General features: G+C 35.7%; 1 protein-coding gene across 9 annotated transcripts in view; it reads right to left on the bottom strand.

Annotated features, from left to right (window-relative positions):
• Nucleotides 1-16,634, bottom strand: part of SLC30A9 (solute carrier family 30 member 9) — an 80,654-nt gene that overhangs the window by 22,789 nt on the left and 41,231 nt on the right. For 5 of the 9 annotated variants that reach the window (XM_060417061.1, XM_060417059.1, XM_060417060.1 and 2 more), the window contains 5 exons: nucleotides 7,646-7,701; nucleotides 5,286-5,472; nucleotides 2,212-2,251; nucleotides 1,304-1,375; nucleotides 632-739 (listed from right to left, as the gene is read on the bottom strand). In XM_060417061.1, the coding sequence (XP_060273044.1) occupies nucleotides 632-739; nucleotides 1,304-1,375; nucleotides 2,212-2,251; nucleotides 5,286-5,472; nucleotides 7,646-7,701 (463 nt within the window). The remainder of the gene's footprint in view (nucleotides 1-631; nucleotides 740-1,303; nucleotides 1,376-2,211; nucleotides 2,252-5,285; nucleotides 5,473-7,645; nucleotides 7,702-16,634) is intronic. The other 4 variants (XM_004009795.6, XM_060417063.1, XM_060417065.1 and 1 more) reach the window with 1 other exon arrangement.

The raw sequence follows: 16,634 nt of genomic DNA, 5'->3' as shown, positions 1-16,634 counted from the left end.
CGTTCCAAGAGAACTGCAACCTCACAAATTGAGTTTCTTCATAATAATTGGTTCGTTTATTTAGAAAATAAAAATAAAATGGTTTTTCTGTCTTCTTATTCACCTGTGCTGCACTGGCCTTCAAAACATTTAACTAGCTGTCAGAATGAGGATGGAAGCAACTAAAGAATCAAGGAAACAGGAAAGCAAGAGCAGTTATTATTGGCACTAATAGTGGAAAAAGACAAATGGATGAGCCACAATGTATATTTACTTTAAACTTTAGAGTTTATTAAAGTTCTCTCTCATATATTATCTCAAACCTGTAAGGTCACTAGGACAAGTATTACCAATATCTCTACACATAAAGAATTTAAAAGCTCTGAACAGTTGTGTAATTATTTCTAAGTCACAGCTAGAAAGGTTTAGAGCATTACAGAAATGCTCTATTAGCAGCTTTCTTTACTTCTAAGAGAAATTTCTAACTAATTTTATTGTCTTATTTGTCTTATACAAATGGTTAGTATGAAATTCACATTTAACAATCTATTATTGGTTTAAATTTTTTCAATGATATAAAGGAAAATTCCCACATATTAAAGGATTATTTAAGTAGTACAAATAAATCACCTGTAATCTGAGAAATATTTACCTGTTATGGAGGTTAGGCCCATACAAGTGGCTGCTATTGTCACTCCCAACACTGCTGCAGTATCCTCCAGTAATATAACATTTGTACTAGGATCACGACTTTCCATTACTTAGTCATTGGGGTAGAGACAAGAAAAGAAACTTTTGAAATCTTAATTTGATATTATCAGGTAACATAAAATGTCCATTAATTTAACTTAATTTGAATTAAAAGGGAGTTCCCTAGTGGCTAGGATTATAGGCTTTCACTGCTATGGCCCAGGTTAAATCCCTTCCTGGGGAACTGAAATCCCACAAGTTGTGCCCAATGGCCATAAAAAAAAAAATTAAAAATGTATGAGATCCTGACTTTTAAAACTGTTCAATATAAACATAGTTACTTGATTTAAATGTTAACAATAACTGATATTTAAAGTCAGATTACTTTCTCAAGTTACATAAGCATACACAGAAATACTGAAGTCCACATAAGTTAAATCCAAACATAAAGCACTCCTAATCAAATTACACTACATTTTTCTTTTTAAAAGAGCTAATACATAAGTAAGAGCCATATAGGGAAGACACTGAGATATATTTTGTACACATCTATGTGGAACAAAGCAACAGTACTCGGTGATTTTAGGCAAATAAAGATGATGATATAATACACCTACGTTTCTAAAGTACATACCATACTTGTAAAATGACATTCCTTTGGCCCGAGCACTCCTACGAAGCTCATTTACAGCAACAAGAAGTGTTGCTGAAAGAAAAGCACTCATATCAGATGGAAGAAACTTCATGCTTCCAAACTTTAAAGATGGCATCTCAAAAGATAGATAAATAGGCACAATGCTTTAATGCTATCTAAGAGCTGTCAATAAGGAAAAGTTCTATATTAAACTAGCCATTATCAAGAACTCCAGTTAATCATTATAATAAAATGAATCCCATATTTTTAGCTACCATAATTTAAATATCATTACCGTCACAACAGCCTTAATTTATTAGACAACTATTAGTTGTCAGGTACCACACTAAGCACAATTACTTTTGAGACTCCCAACCTTTTGAGGCAGGTGGTATTATCAACATTTCACAAGACTGTCAAAGATGAAGGGATAATGCATAGAAAATGACAATGTTTCAGAAGTAAACATACTATAAGTAGAGCAGCAGATGAGCCAGTTTCATGCATGGTATTAGCACTTCTCTGTCATATTACTGCTATAGCTGAAACTTCCAAAAACTTAAAAAATACTTGTTCTGCAAAAAGGGACAGTCTTGCCAGGTTAACATTACTAAAGCCTGATTCTTAAAACTCACTATATAGTTATGCATTTATACTCCATTTCAAATGTTCTGAGCATTATGATATGATAATTAAGAACAAGAACAAAAAAGCTTTTCCAAATTTGGCCCCATCCATTACAGGAATCAACATAGTATACTATACAAAGAATTTCCTCCCTCAAAGGAGACAAAACTTTATTCCTATTTCTACAGTTTTCTTTAACCAAGAGAACTTATTATTAATGGCAAACTATAAAAATGGATTATAGATTATTAACAATAACAAAATCCTGGGATAGTACGTACCTCCTTCAGATACTAATGATCCCGCTAAAATACAGTATGCCTAGGAAATAAATATTAAAATAAAGCATAAGTTAATATTTCACTAAAGAATTATAACAGTCCATGCATAAGCTTAATGGAAGGAAACATCAGTCCTAATCAGATAAGGATTTTGATGGGAAATAGTTCAAATGAGGACAATGAGACACATGGTGTCTTCATAAGAAGAAACGAGTTAAAATTTGATGACTATCTCATTTTTTAATACCTGGAAGAGTAATATACACACACAGTAGAATGTTATACCATGACCTAAGTTCACACATGATACAAAAGAATTATTACTTAACTGGTAAAAAAAAAAAGCTTTTGAACTTCAAAATGAACACAAACATTTGAAATCCAGGGCTGTCGATATGGTATGATCCACAACCATACCCAGTTATTTCTTAATTTTGTTTCCATGCCCAGTACCAAGAGAATTCTTTCTCAGTCCTGATTCAGATGGATCAGCAGTTATACACAGTAATCAATTTGGGGGAGGAAGAGAATACCATTTTCCTTACAATCCCAGACACTCTTGAATTAGATAAAGATATCAAGAAGCATCACTAAGACCAAAGCTAGTGGAGATGATGGAATTTTCAGTTGAGCTATTTTAAATCCTAAAAGATGATGCTGTAAAAGTGCTGCACTCAATATGCCAGCAAATTTGGAAAACTCAGCAGTGGCCACAGGGACTGGAAAAGGTCAGTTTTCATTTCAATCCCAAAGGTAATACCAAAGAATGCTCAAACTACCACACAATTGCACTCATCTCACACGCTAGTAAAGTAATGCTCAAAATTCTCCAAGCCAGGCTTCCGCAATATGTGAACAGTGAAATTCCAAATATTCAAGCTGATTTTAGAAAAGGCAGAGGAACCAGAGATCAAATTACCAATATCCGCTGTATCGAAAAAGCAAGAGAGTTCCAGAAAAACATCTATTTCTGCTTTATTGACTATGGCAAAGCCTTTAACTGTGTGGATCACAATAAACTGTGGAAAATTCTGAAAGAGATAGGAATATCAGATCACCCGACCTGTTTCCTTACAAATCTGTATGCAGGTCAGGAAGCAACAGTTAGAACTGGACACAGAACAACAGACTAGTTCCAAATCGGGAAAGGAGTACATCAAGGCTGTATATTATTACCCTGTTTATTTAACTTATGTGCAGAGTACATCATGAGAAATGCAGAACTGGATGAAGCACAAGCTGGTATCAAGATTGCCAGGAGAAATATCTATAACCTCAGATATGGAGATGACACCACCCTTATGGCAGAAAGTGAAGAAGAACTAAAAAGGCTCTTGATGAAAGTGAAGGAAGAGAGTGAAAAAGTTGGCTTGAAACTCAACATTTGAAAAACTAAGATCATGGCATCTGGTCCCATCACTTCATGGCAAATAGATGGGGAAACAATGGAAACAGTGTCAGACTTTATTTTGGGGGGCTCCAAAATCACTGCAGGTGGTGACTGCAGCCATGAAATTAAAAGACACTTACTCCTTGGAAGGAAAGTTATGACCAACCTAGATAGCATATTCAAAAGCAGAGACATTACTTTGCCAACAAAGGTCTGTCTAGTCAAAGCCATGTTTTTTCCAGCAGTCATGTATGGATGTGAGAGTTGGACTATAAAAGAAAGCTGAGCGCCAAAGAATCGATGCTTTTGAACTGTGGTGCTGGTGAAGACTCTTGAGGGTCCCTTGGACTGCAAGGAGATCCAACCTGATGCTGAAGCTGAAACTCCAATAGTGTGGCCACCTGATGTGAAGAGCTGACTCATTTGAAAAGACCCTGATGCTGTGGGAGATTGGGGGCAGGAGGAGAAGGGGAGAACAGATGATGAGACGGTTGGACGGCATCACCAACTCAATGAACATGAGTTTGGGTAAACTCCGGGAGTTGGTGATGGACAGGGAAGCCTGGCGTGCTGCAGTTCATGCGGTCACAAAAAGTTGGACACAACTGAGCAACTGAACTGAACTATCAAAAACAGCTTTGAGCATTAGTCCAAGACATACAGAAAGAAATAACACAGATTTTTTTAAAGTTTTATATGAAATTCAAATGACAAATTTTATATAAAATTTAAAAATTCAAATATAGAATTTTTGGAACCCCAGCCTTCCCTGAAATAAAGGTTTAAAAATTCTGAACCCACTTTAATGTTCTCCTCATCCTGTTAAGGAAAGTTAAGATTTCCCAAACTACGTGATTTGCTTGAGTATATGGAGAGTATTGAAATAAGAACTAGAATACAGGTTTTCCTATCTCAATTTTAGGCTCCTTCCACTGAATCTTACTGGCAATATCAGCAGAAATAGTCTGGAACTACACCATGAGATACAAAAGCTGACAGGGCTGCCACATGACCAATCTGCACTCATCAGGGGAGCTATGGTCACAGCTGCCGAGCAGGGTAATCTCCAACAAGTTCCCATGAGAAGAAAAAAGACAGCTTTAGGTTCCTACGAAGGCCAGCAGACACCAGTGCAAGGTGGTGCTGGTACCCGCAGCGCGGTACTTTTCTGTCCCTTATCTCTACCTTCAGTGCTGCCAGAGGCAGCCTAGGGAGCAGGAGAGAAGAGGACAGGCCCTTGGGTGAAAAAACACAGAAGGGAACCACACTCCCATTCTCCCATGTAGGGTTCCGACCAGAACGTGGGAAAGAAGAGGCTTTAATGTTAAGAAAAATTGTAACATATGACTGTTACGAGGGAATGGATATTTTAACTACTGACAGGTTATTCTTAGTACTAAAACTGAACAGAGGTCTTCTGGCCTTTCTGCTCTTAGTAACAGCAGAAATTAATAGATCTGTCTAAAATTTTAACCAAGGATACAGTGCTTAACAACTGTACCTAAAGAGATACTCTTGCTCAACATCATTGAATCATATGGATTTAGAGGTCAGGTTCAGTCACATCCTAAAACACACATACAGGTGTGTGTATGTGTAATATAATCCTATATTTCAGTCAAGAAGGTATATTTGGTCCCAATCTTTAACATTAATATAACAAAGGTATTCTACTGTACTTAACTGTTATTTCATATTGCTTTAACATTGAGGGGGCAGGGAAGGAGAAAATTACCCATAGAAGAGATTCTATTGGTTGAGGATTGAGCAATCCCATGATTCCATGGTACCAAGATAATCCTGCGCCCATCATGAATATACCAACACCACTAATTAGTGAAGCAATATAGCGCATATTTGAAAATCCATACCTGAAAAATTAAAAACAAATAGTTTACAAGAAATACAAATTATTTCCTTCCAAAATATGTTTAATAGTTCAATGAAAAAAAGCCTCTTACAACATCAAGATGTTATGATTTTATAGTTGAGTAAAAGGTAAGTGCCAAACTCAAATCTAATCAGAAAATAACATATAAAGTGGAAAAAACTGCAAGATCTTTGAAACTATATAAAAGTAAAGTGAATATGATTTAATTCAGGTTTTGGCTAATCCCTCTTTCTTATAATTTGCTTTGATTTACTACAGCAACTTTACTCTTAAATACCACAAACAGATACATTTTATTTTTTTTAATGTAGTCAAATGTTTAATGAACAGGGTAACATTTCAATTTCCTTGTAATGAAGTTTCTAATTAAATACTATCTTACATAATTTATATTACCTATAATTTGATGCTAGATATTTTTTGTGGATTCTGTAGAATTTAACACACAGTAACTCACTACTATTATTAAAAGACTAAGAGCTTCAGTTTTCTGGGTGTTTTGGTGACAATTTTTTTGTTAAGTCACAATTATTCTTTAAGAGTCTTTGGTCAACATGTGCATTACTTTGTAGTACTGTATGTACCAATAAAATAGTGAGTAATAAATTTAAAAATATGAGATAATATGAGAGGGAAAGAATCACTCATTCATACAAAAGTTTCTGGGAGATTAACCCCCAAATTCAAACATGGTACCCCTAGAGTAGATGCAAATTTAAATAAGAGTTCTTAATTTAAAAGGGCTTCCCAGGTGGTACAGAGGTAAAGGATCTGCCTATCAATACAGGAGATGCAAGAGACACAGGTTCAATACCTGGGTTGGGGAGATCCTCTAAAGTAGGATATGGTAACCCACTCCAGTATTCTTGCTTGGAATCTTAATTAAAATTGTTTTTTTAATTCCTTTGCAAATATGTAATCTTACCATAGGAAATTATCAGTTTATAGATGTGACAGTGTTCTATAAGCTTGATTTAGAAAAATTAACATTCTTCTAAAGTTTTTCCCACAGATAGACTATATATATTTAAGATAACTTAAGATCTAAAGTAAATAGCATTACTTTCATTTTATGTGTTTTCAAGGAATTTGTATATTCTTACCGAAATTTTAAAGTATGTAGATCTGCATTATCCAATGTCACTAGCTACATAGACTATTTAAATGTAAATTAAGTAAAACTAAATAAAATTTTAACATAATTCTTCAATTGCACCTGCCACATTTCCAGTGCTCAACAGCCACATGTAGCTAGTGACTAACATACTGAATAGATATACATAAATACTCCTATTATTATAAAAAATTCTATCAGGCAGCACTAAAGTAGATTGTTGAAAATATCTTATGAAAGCTACACACCTAAAAATTTTCAATTTCACCCTGTTTTAAAATTTTTGGCATATAAAAGCTTACTGACAGTTACAGGATACTCAAAATATGCTTTTATAAGAAAACAGGAGTGTCTGGATTTCAAGATATATAAAGCACAGAGGCCGACTCCTATACAGAAATAAAAGTGTACTTCTTTTGCCTTAAGGCAAATTTGATTGCTCAAATCCTATTACCAAAGCCTGTTAAAAAAAGAAAAAAATACACGTAGAATCCAAAAATTTTACCTGGTTATATTAATAGAAGCAGTAGCAAGTCTTTGTATCAAATAACTAATATAATTCAAAACAATATGTGCTAAAGAGCACATTTCTTTTAAAAATAAGTCATTTTGAAACATTAACAGAATACTATCTCCAAATGACAATAAGGGGATTAAAATATATTAAGCATGAATTTAATAGAAAATTATCATTAAAATTTAAGAGTGGCCTATTAGTCCAAACGTGAAATATATGTATTTCCTTTGACCAAATAAAACAACTCCAAGATCAAAATATGTGCTTTGTTATTAATTATCAAATACAAAGAGGACAAGATCTTTATGTTACATTGCAAAGAATAAAAATAATTTGAACTCCATTTTCAAATTAGACCTTGAATTTACTTTGACAAAGCAGTTGAATCCTGCATTTTAGATACTACAGCAGAAGGACCAACTCTTTAACACAAAGCTGCAGGTATATAAAACTTCAGGACATATCTATAATTCGACGACTTACTGCCAAAACAAATGAAAACATAATAGACAGAGTCCTTACGGATGAGTAGGATCCGGTGTCTGAACAGACTTACTGATGCCCAATGCTAATAAGGCCTATGGAAGAAAAAAAAGTAAATGATCATTAGCAAGACAGGGAGTATAATGAGGCAAAGCCAGTCTAGAGGGCACAACCTGACAACAACAAAGAAACACACAACACACGTATGTCCAATAACCCAGCAATTCTGGTTTCTAGTACTTGCCATCGAGACATAAAGACGACCAGAAAGGGCTTTATAAAACACTGCTTATAAAGCTGAGAAATAAGAGCAACCTAAAGCTTCTTCAATGAGGAATGGCAGAATAAATCATGGTACAACCAAATAATAAGTGTCCTCTACCTCAGTGTAAAAGAATAGAGTTGGGATACAGCTCTCTATGCTGACATGGTGAAAGCTCCAAGACATAACATTCAGTGAAAGGGAAAAAAGCAAGTTTAGAAATGGTATGTATAATACAAAAGAACGTGTGTTTTGTAGTTTTTGTAAATAACATATAATGTAAATCATAGGAAAAAGCCTGGAAGAACTCACATTTAACCTCTGAGGAGAAAAGTAGGATTAGGGTAGCCTGTAATACCTAATTTTTTTACAGGAAGAATAGCTTGTATAAACTGAACAAATATAAGATTTAAAGAGTACAAATTGTGTATACACATGATACATTTGGGCTTCTCTAGTGGCTTGGAAGGTAAAGAATCTGTCAGCAATGCAGGAGACCTGGGTTTGATCTCTGGGTCAGGAAGATCCCCTGGAGAAGGGAATGGCTACTCACTCATTTTCTTGCCTGGAGAATTTCATGGGCAGAGGAGCCTGGCAAGCTACAGATATGGGGTTGCAAAGAATCGGACATGACTGAGCGACTATTCTATTCTATGACACATTTACATTTTTAGTAAAACTCCAAAACGATGCGCATAAAGTATACATATCAATGTATATACAGCAGTGACTATGTGGAGTGTGGAAGGAAGACATAAAGATGGAAGACTAATTACAACAAAACTTTTATTCCTTTAGGGAAAAAAGTCATGACAAAATGACAAAATTTTGCATGACAAAAATGCAAAAATGTCTTTTATATTGGTTACCATCTTCCTTTCCTTCCTCCTTTGCCTTCCTCTTTTCTTCCTTTATTTCTGTTTGTTTGATATTGATCATATCTTTTGTTAAAAAAGACTGATTCACTGGAACCGCTCAGCATTATGTTTGCACTAAGTATCTTTTCTATTAATTTCATGTAAATTTAGAAATCTGAAAAAGACTACCTTATTAAAATTATTTATCTAATAAAAATACAAAGCCTCTGAGTGAATATCCTATGTAATTTTATTCGACTAAGCTGGGGGTTTTCCATTTTTTCAGCATGGTATCAAATAGGTAAACTTTCAAGATAACCAAATTCTTCACAGTTGAGGTTTCTCTGTAGGTTACCATGCATTTAATAGAAAACATTTTCTTTTGTAAAATATATGGATTAAAAAAAAAAATAAAAAAAAAAATAAAAAAAAAAAAGTTCAACTGAACCAAAAAATAAAAAAAAAAAAAAAAAAAAAAAATAAAATATATGGAGATTATACCACCCTGTAAATGACTAAAACAAATAAATACCAGACTTAAGTTTTGATATTGGAAATTCTATCCTAAAAACCAAGAATATTACAACTTTTTTTCCTACTTGATTCCAAAGGAAAACAGGGTCAAAATACCCAAAATGGATGATGGCTTTTCAATAAATTAAACTAAGAGAATGAGAGTAAATTAAGAACATATAATTTTAAAACTGGTATACTAAAATTGAAATACTCATTATTAATTCACACTATATATGTGTGTTTATAATGTTTACAAAATAGTCAATGAGTGTTCAATCATTTTTAAAATACTTAATGTTCAGGCTGGCTGTGTAATGAAGTGTGAGATATCACAAGTTCTATAAATTTAATATGGGCCATATTTATTCTTATAAAAATAAGATATCACTAATGCTGTTCTCCAAAGATTAAAGTCAAAGTTCTAGAATTTAATGTAAATGGAAATCATGCAATTACTACTCTTTGGTATTTGCCATCTTTTATTTAACATACTGTTGGAGATGCATATATGCTATTACAGAGAAGAACTTCATTTTTTCTTTTTATTGCTAGACAATATTCCACTGTATGAGTATACCACAATTTGTTTATTCCACTGTTAATGAACATTTGTGTTGATTCCAACTTTTTGTCCATTACAGCACCTTTACAGTGCTATAAACATTCTTATATAAGTCTTTGTGGACCTTTGTCCCCATTTCTCTTGGTTAAATATTCAGGAGGGGAATCGCTGAGTCCAGCAATAGACATATGTTTATAAGAAACTGACTAATTTGAGTGGTTATAACATTTTACACTCCATCAGCAATATCTAAAAGGTTTGGGTGCTCTGCATCTTAACCCAACATTTGACTGTCAGGCTTTTAAATTTTAATCATTATAGTGGATGTGTAGAGAGGTCCTGTTTGGGTCTCAATATACATTTCCTGATGATGAACAGTGTTGAACACCTCCTTGTGTCCATCAACTACATTCATGTATTTTTGTGAAATACCTTTTCAAATCTTCAGCCTTTTTAAAAAAACTTAGATTTTCTTTTTAATACTGAGTTATAGCTGAAGCTCCAATACTTTGGCCACTGACTCACTGGAAAAGACCATGATGCTGGGAAAGATTAAAGGCAAAAGAAGAGGGCAGCAGCAGATGAGATGGTTGAATAGCATCACTGACTCAATGGACATGAATGTTAGCAACTCCAGGAGTTGGTGAAGGACAGGGAAGCCTGGTGTCCTACAGTCGGTGGGGTCACAAAGTCACATGTGACTTAGGAACTGAATAACAATAACAAAACAGAAGTTCTTTATTTATCCTGGATAACAGTCTTTTGTCAGATTATAAGCTTTACCAATATTTTCTCCCTATCTGCAACTTGTCTATTTATTGTCTTAAAAGTGTCCTTAGTAAGAATTTTTAATTCTGATGAAGTTTTTCTTATTTTATGGTCCTATTCCTGTGTCCTATTTAAGAAATCTCTGCTTGCCCAAAGGCCTAGAAGATATTCTCCTAGGTTTTCTTCTAATATTTTCATAGTGTTAGCTGGTACTTCTGAGTCCACCTTAAATTTGTACGAGGCATAAAGGCATTTGTATAAGTTGACATCCTTTGTTTTTTTACCCATGTGAATATCCAATTATTCCCATACCACTTGTTGAAGAGTTTCTATTCTTCACTGAACTGCTTTGATGCCTTTGTCAAAAATCAGCTGTGTAACTGCTGGACCCTCTACTCTGTTCTCCTGACCTGTCAGTCCTTGTGCCAGTACCTTGAAAGTGTTAGCTGTTCAGTCATGTCTGACTCTGCGATTCCATGGACTACAGCCCGCCGGGCTCCTCTGCCCATGGAATTCTCCAGGTAAGAATTCTGGAGTGGGTAGCTATTTCCTTCTCCAGGGGATCTTCTCCACCTAGGGATGGAACCTGTCTCTCCTGACTGCAGGCAGATTCTCACGGTCTGAGCCACCAGGGAATTCCCTACTGTCTTAATTATTATGCTCTGAAATAAGTCTTAAAATCCTCCAAAAATTTTTTTTAGATTGCTTTGAATATTCCAGGTTCTTTATATTTGCATATAAATTTTAGAATGTAATCAGCTTGTCAATTTCTAACAAAAAAAGTCTGATGGATTACATTAAATCTGTAAATTAATTTAGGGAAATTAGACATATTAATTAATGCAGTAATCCAATCCATAATCATAGTATCTCTATCCATTTCCTTAGGTCTTAACTTTCTCCAGTTATATTTTAAGTTTTCAGTGTTAAAGTCTTACACATCTTTTCTTAAATTTACTCCTATATATTTAATATTATAAATGGAATTTATTAAAAATTTCATTCTCCATTTGCTTGCTGATAGTAGAAATGCAATAGATTTTTGTATATTAATCTTCTACTGACTTTGAAAATTTAAATTTGCATTCCTAGAATATTCACTTGATCATGATGTATTATAATTTTTGTATATTGCTAGATTCAATTTGATTATATCTAAAGGATATCTTGCTTTTTTGATGATCCAGCAGATGTTGGCAATTTGATCTCCAGTTCCTCTGCCTTTTCTAAAACCAGCTTGAACAGCTGGAAGTTCACGGTTCACATACTGCTGAAGCCAGGCTTGGAGAATTTTGAGCATTACTTTACTAGCGTGTGAGATGAGTGCAATTGTGCGGTAGTTTGAGCATTCTTTGGTATTACCTTTGGGATTGGAATGAAAACTGACCTTTTCCAGTCCTGTGGCCACTGCTGAGTTTTCCAAATTTGCTGGCATATTGAGTGCAGCACTTTCACAGAATCATCTTTTAGCATTTGAAACAGCTCAACTGAAATTCCATCACCTCCACTAGCTTTGTTCATAGTGATGCTTCCTAAGGGCCACCTGACTTCACATTCCAGGATGTCTGGCTCTAGGTGAGTGTGAATGATCACACCTTCGTGATTATCTGGGTCGTGAAGATCTTTCTTGTACAGTTCTTCTGTGTATTCTTGCCACCTCTTCTTAATATCTTCTGCTTCTCTTAGGTCCATACCATTTCCGTCCTTTATTGAGACCATCTTTGCATAAAATGTTCCCTTGGTATCTCTAATTTTCTTGAAGAGATCTCTAGTCTTTCCCATTCTATTGTTTTCCTCCATTTCCTTGCACTGATCGCTGAGGCAGGCTTTCTCATCTCTCCTTGCTATTCTTTGGAACTCTGCATTCAAACAGGTATATCTTTCCTTTTCTCCTTTGCTTTTTGCTTCTCTCCTTTCCACATCTATTTGTAAGGCCTCCTCAGACAGCGATTTTGCTTTTTTGCATTTTTCTTGGGGATGGTCTTGCTCCCTGTCTCCTGTACAATGTCACGAACCTCCGTCCATAGTTCATCAGGCACTCTATCAGATCCAGTCCCTTAAATCTATTTCTCACTTCCACTGTACAGTCATAAGGGATTTGATTTAGGTCATACCTCAATGGTCTAGTGGTTTTCCCCACTTTCTTCAATTTAAGTCTGAATTTGGCAGTAAGGAGTTCATGATCTGAACCACAGTCCACTCCTGGTCTTGCTTTTGCTGACTGTATAGAGTTTCTCCATCTTTGGCTGCAAAGGAAATAATCAATCTGATTCAGTGTTGACCATCTGGTGATGTCCATGTGTAGAGTCTTCTCTTGTGTTGTTAGAAGAGGGTATCTGCTATGACCAGTGCGTTCTCTTGGCAGAACTCTGTTAGCCTTTGCCCTGCTTCATTCTGTACTCCAAGGCCAAATTTGCCTGCTACTCCAGGTGTTTCTTGAGTTCCTACTTTTGCATTCCAGTCCCCTATAATGAAAAGGACATCTTTTTGGGGTGTTAGTTCTAGAAGGTCTTATAGGTCTTCATAGAACCATTCAACTTCAGCTTCTTCAGCGTTACATCTGGTGGTTCATCGGAAAAGCAAGGGAGTTCCAGAAAAAACATCTATTTCTACTTTATTGACTATGCCAAAGCCTTTGACTGTGTGGATCACAATAAATTGTAGAAAATTCTGAGAGATGGGAATACCAGACCACCTGACCTGCCTCTTGAGAAACCTGTATACAGGTCAGGAAGCAACAGTTAGAACTGGACATGGAATAACAGACTGGTGCCAAATAGGAAAAGGAGTATGTCAAGGCTGTATATTGTCACCCTGCTTATTTAACTTATGTACAGAGTAAATCATGAAAATGCCGGGCTGGAGGAAGCACAGGCTGGAATCAAGATTGCCAGGAGAAATATCAATAACCTCAGATATGCAGACAACACCACCCTTATGGCAGAAAGTGAAGAAGAACTAAAGATCCTCTTGATGAAAGTGAAAGAGGAGAGTGAAAAAGTTGGCTTAAAGCTCAACATTCAGAAAACTAAGATCATGGCATCTAGTCCTATTACTTCATGGCAAATAGATGGAAACAGTGGAAACAGTGGTTGCCTTTATTTTTCTGGGCTCCAAAATCACTGTAGATGGTGATTGCAGCCATGAAATTAAATGACGCTTACTCCTTGGAAGCAAAGTTATGACCAACCTAGATAGCATATTAAAAAGCAGAGACATTACTTTGCCAACAAAGGTCCATCTAGTCAAGGCTATGGTTTCTGCAGTGGTCATGTATGGATGGATGTGAGAATTGGACTATAAAAAGGCTGAGCGCCAAAGAATTGATGGTTTTGAACTGTGGTGCTGGAGAAGACTCCTGAGGGTCCCTTGGACTGCAAGGAGATCCAACCATCCATCCTAAAGGAGATCAGTCCTGGGTATTCATTGGAAGGATTGATGCTGAGGCTAAAACTCCAATACTTTGGCCACCTGATGTGGAGAGCTGACTCATTGGAAAAGACCCTGATACTGGGAAAGATTGAGGGCAGGAGGAGAAGGGGACGACGGAGGATGAGATGGTTGGATGGCATCACCGACACATGGACATGGTTTGAGTGGACTCCAGGAGTTAGTAATGGACAGGGTGGCCTGGCGTGCTGTGGTTTATGGGGTCACAAAGAGTCAGACACTACTGAGCGAATGAACTGAACTGAAAGGATATCTACATCTATGTTAATGATAGATATGGGTCCATATTTTTTTCTTTTTATCTTTAAGGTTTTAGAGCAGGGTTAAGACGGTCTTCCCTAGTGGCCTAGTGGTAAAGAATTCACCTGCCAATGCAAGAGATTGGACCCTGGGTCGGGAAGGTCTCCTTCAGAAGGAAATGGCAACCCATTCCAGTATTCTTGCCTCAAAAGTCCCAAACAGAGGAGTCTGGTAGGCCATAGTCCTTGGGGTTTAAAAAGAGTCAGATACAACTTAGCAATTAAACAACAATCAGGGTTACGCTAGCCTTATTAGAGGAAACGAAAAGTGTTTCCTTCTCCTCTATATCTGAAAGTCTGTGTACTACTGGTTATTATTTCTTCCTTACATGTTTGATATAATTCTCTTGATAACGTCCCACATATCTAAGGCTCCCTTCGTTTTTTTTTAAGTCTTTTTACACTCTAGTGTTAGTATGAATGCTTTCTACAGTCATGTTTACTTGTTTACTGATCATGCTTTCCACAAAGTCTAATCTGCTCTTAATTCTATACATTGGATTTTTCATATCAGATATATTTTTCAGCTCTAAAATTTCCATTTGGTTCTTCTAGCTTCCATTTCTCTTCTCATTATATTCATATTTTCTTTTGATACATAATATGAATGCACCTTTAATAGCCATTTATCCTTGTCTGCTAATTCTATCATATGTCAATTGAGCCTGTTTCTATTCACTAATTTTTCTCCTGGTTGAATGTCAAATTTTCTGCTTCCTGGTTGTCTATTACAAATTTTTTAAATTAGGTGCTGAACACCATAAACGTTATACTGCACGTCTGGAATTTGTTGTCTTCCTTTTAATAAGTATAGGGATTTGTTCTGGCAGGTAATTAAGTTACTTGGAAATCAGCATGATCCTCCAGATTTTTGTCAGAAAGGTTCTAAAACTTTACAACTAAGTTAATTTAGCCCTACTACCAAAGTCTAAGCCTTCTGTTGGCCTGGGTAATCAGTCAGGACTTTCAATCTTAGAATGTCAGAACTTAATCCAAGCCCTTTGTGAACTCTAGGGTTTACTCAGGTTAATGTTCCCTGCTGGTTCTTTGCCTAGTCTCAGGGTGCTTTACCCGACACATGTGTAACAAAACCTCAGCAAAGATTCAACTCAAGGAAAACCCTAGGTAGACTTCTACAGCTTTTTGTCTGCATAGCTCCCTCCTCTGTGTAATCTGCCTTGTAATTTCTAGCCACCTCAGACTCACTGAACCCTAATTTCTAACTTCTCAACTCAATGATGGGTAACCCACCCTCCTCCACTATCCCAAAAGTGCCTCCAAGCAAAAAATCAGTGATCATAATTTAATTCACCTGTTCCCCTTCCTCAGTGATCACAGTCTTGCACTGTTAATGCTCAATGTTTGAAAATACTGTTAAATATACTTTGTATAGCTTTTTAGCTGTTTATAGCAAAAGACTGAGCCTTAGTCCCCATGTGTCCATCATGGCTGGAAACATTAAATTATGTACCTCTGTTTTGCAACTTGATTTTTCATATGGTTATTATTCCAGATCAATACATAGCTGTCTACCATATGCTTTTATTTATCTACTGGCTGTGCTACATGGCATTCGGGATCTTGGTTCCCCAACCAGGGATCAAATCCATGCCCCCTGCAGTGAAAGCATGGAGTTTTAACCACTGGACTGCAATGCAAGTCCCCTACCACCTGCTTTTAAACCCTAAATCGTATTTAAGAGTACGGACACTTAAAAAGTGTCTTCAATGTTTTAAGTAACAACTAAAATTAATAATATGCACTATTTTTACATTTTAATTTTCTCATATTCACATAAACTTAAAACAAAATAGGTACTGTGTGTATTATAGATTTCTCTCTCCCCCACCTCTCCCCCACTCAACAAGCAAAATAATATATAAATAGTAGTTATTAATTACTGAGTATAAAAATTTAAGAAAATGATTGTTAGTACTAATAGCAAGTATCTACTTTTTCCTTATCTTTAAAAAATTTTGTTTAAATATTTATTTATTTGGCTGCACCAGGTCTTAGGTGCCACTCATGGGATCTTTGATCTGCTTTGCAGCATGTGGGATCTTTAGCTGTGGTATGATAACTCTTAGTCGTGGCAAGTGGGATCTAGTTTCCTGACCAGGGATTGAACCTGAGCCCCATGCATTGGGAGTGTGGAGTCTTTCCTTTACTTTTACAAAAGGTTTTAATCTATCTCACAGTGAGTTACGAGTTCTCAGATTTAATTTTTATTAAAATTGGTCTCCCTGCTCCTTACCATTTTATTATTTTTAACTTTGTCTTAAATATTCTTACTGTATGTACCTGTGTTTTTTGT

Source organism: Ovis aries, chromosome 6 (genome assembly GCF_016772045.2).
Source record: "Ovis aries strain OAR_USU_Benz2616 breed Rambouillet chromosome 6, ARS-UI_Ramb_v3.0, whole genome shotgun sequence".
NCBI lineage: Eukaryota > Metazoa > Chordata > Mammalia > Artiodactyla > Bovidae > Ovis > Ovis aries.
The sequence above is the reverse complement of the archived record's forward strand: the minus strand, read 5'-3'. Positions and strand labels throughout refer to the sequence as shown.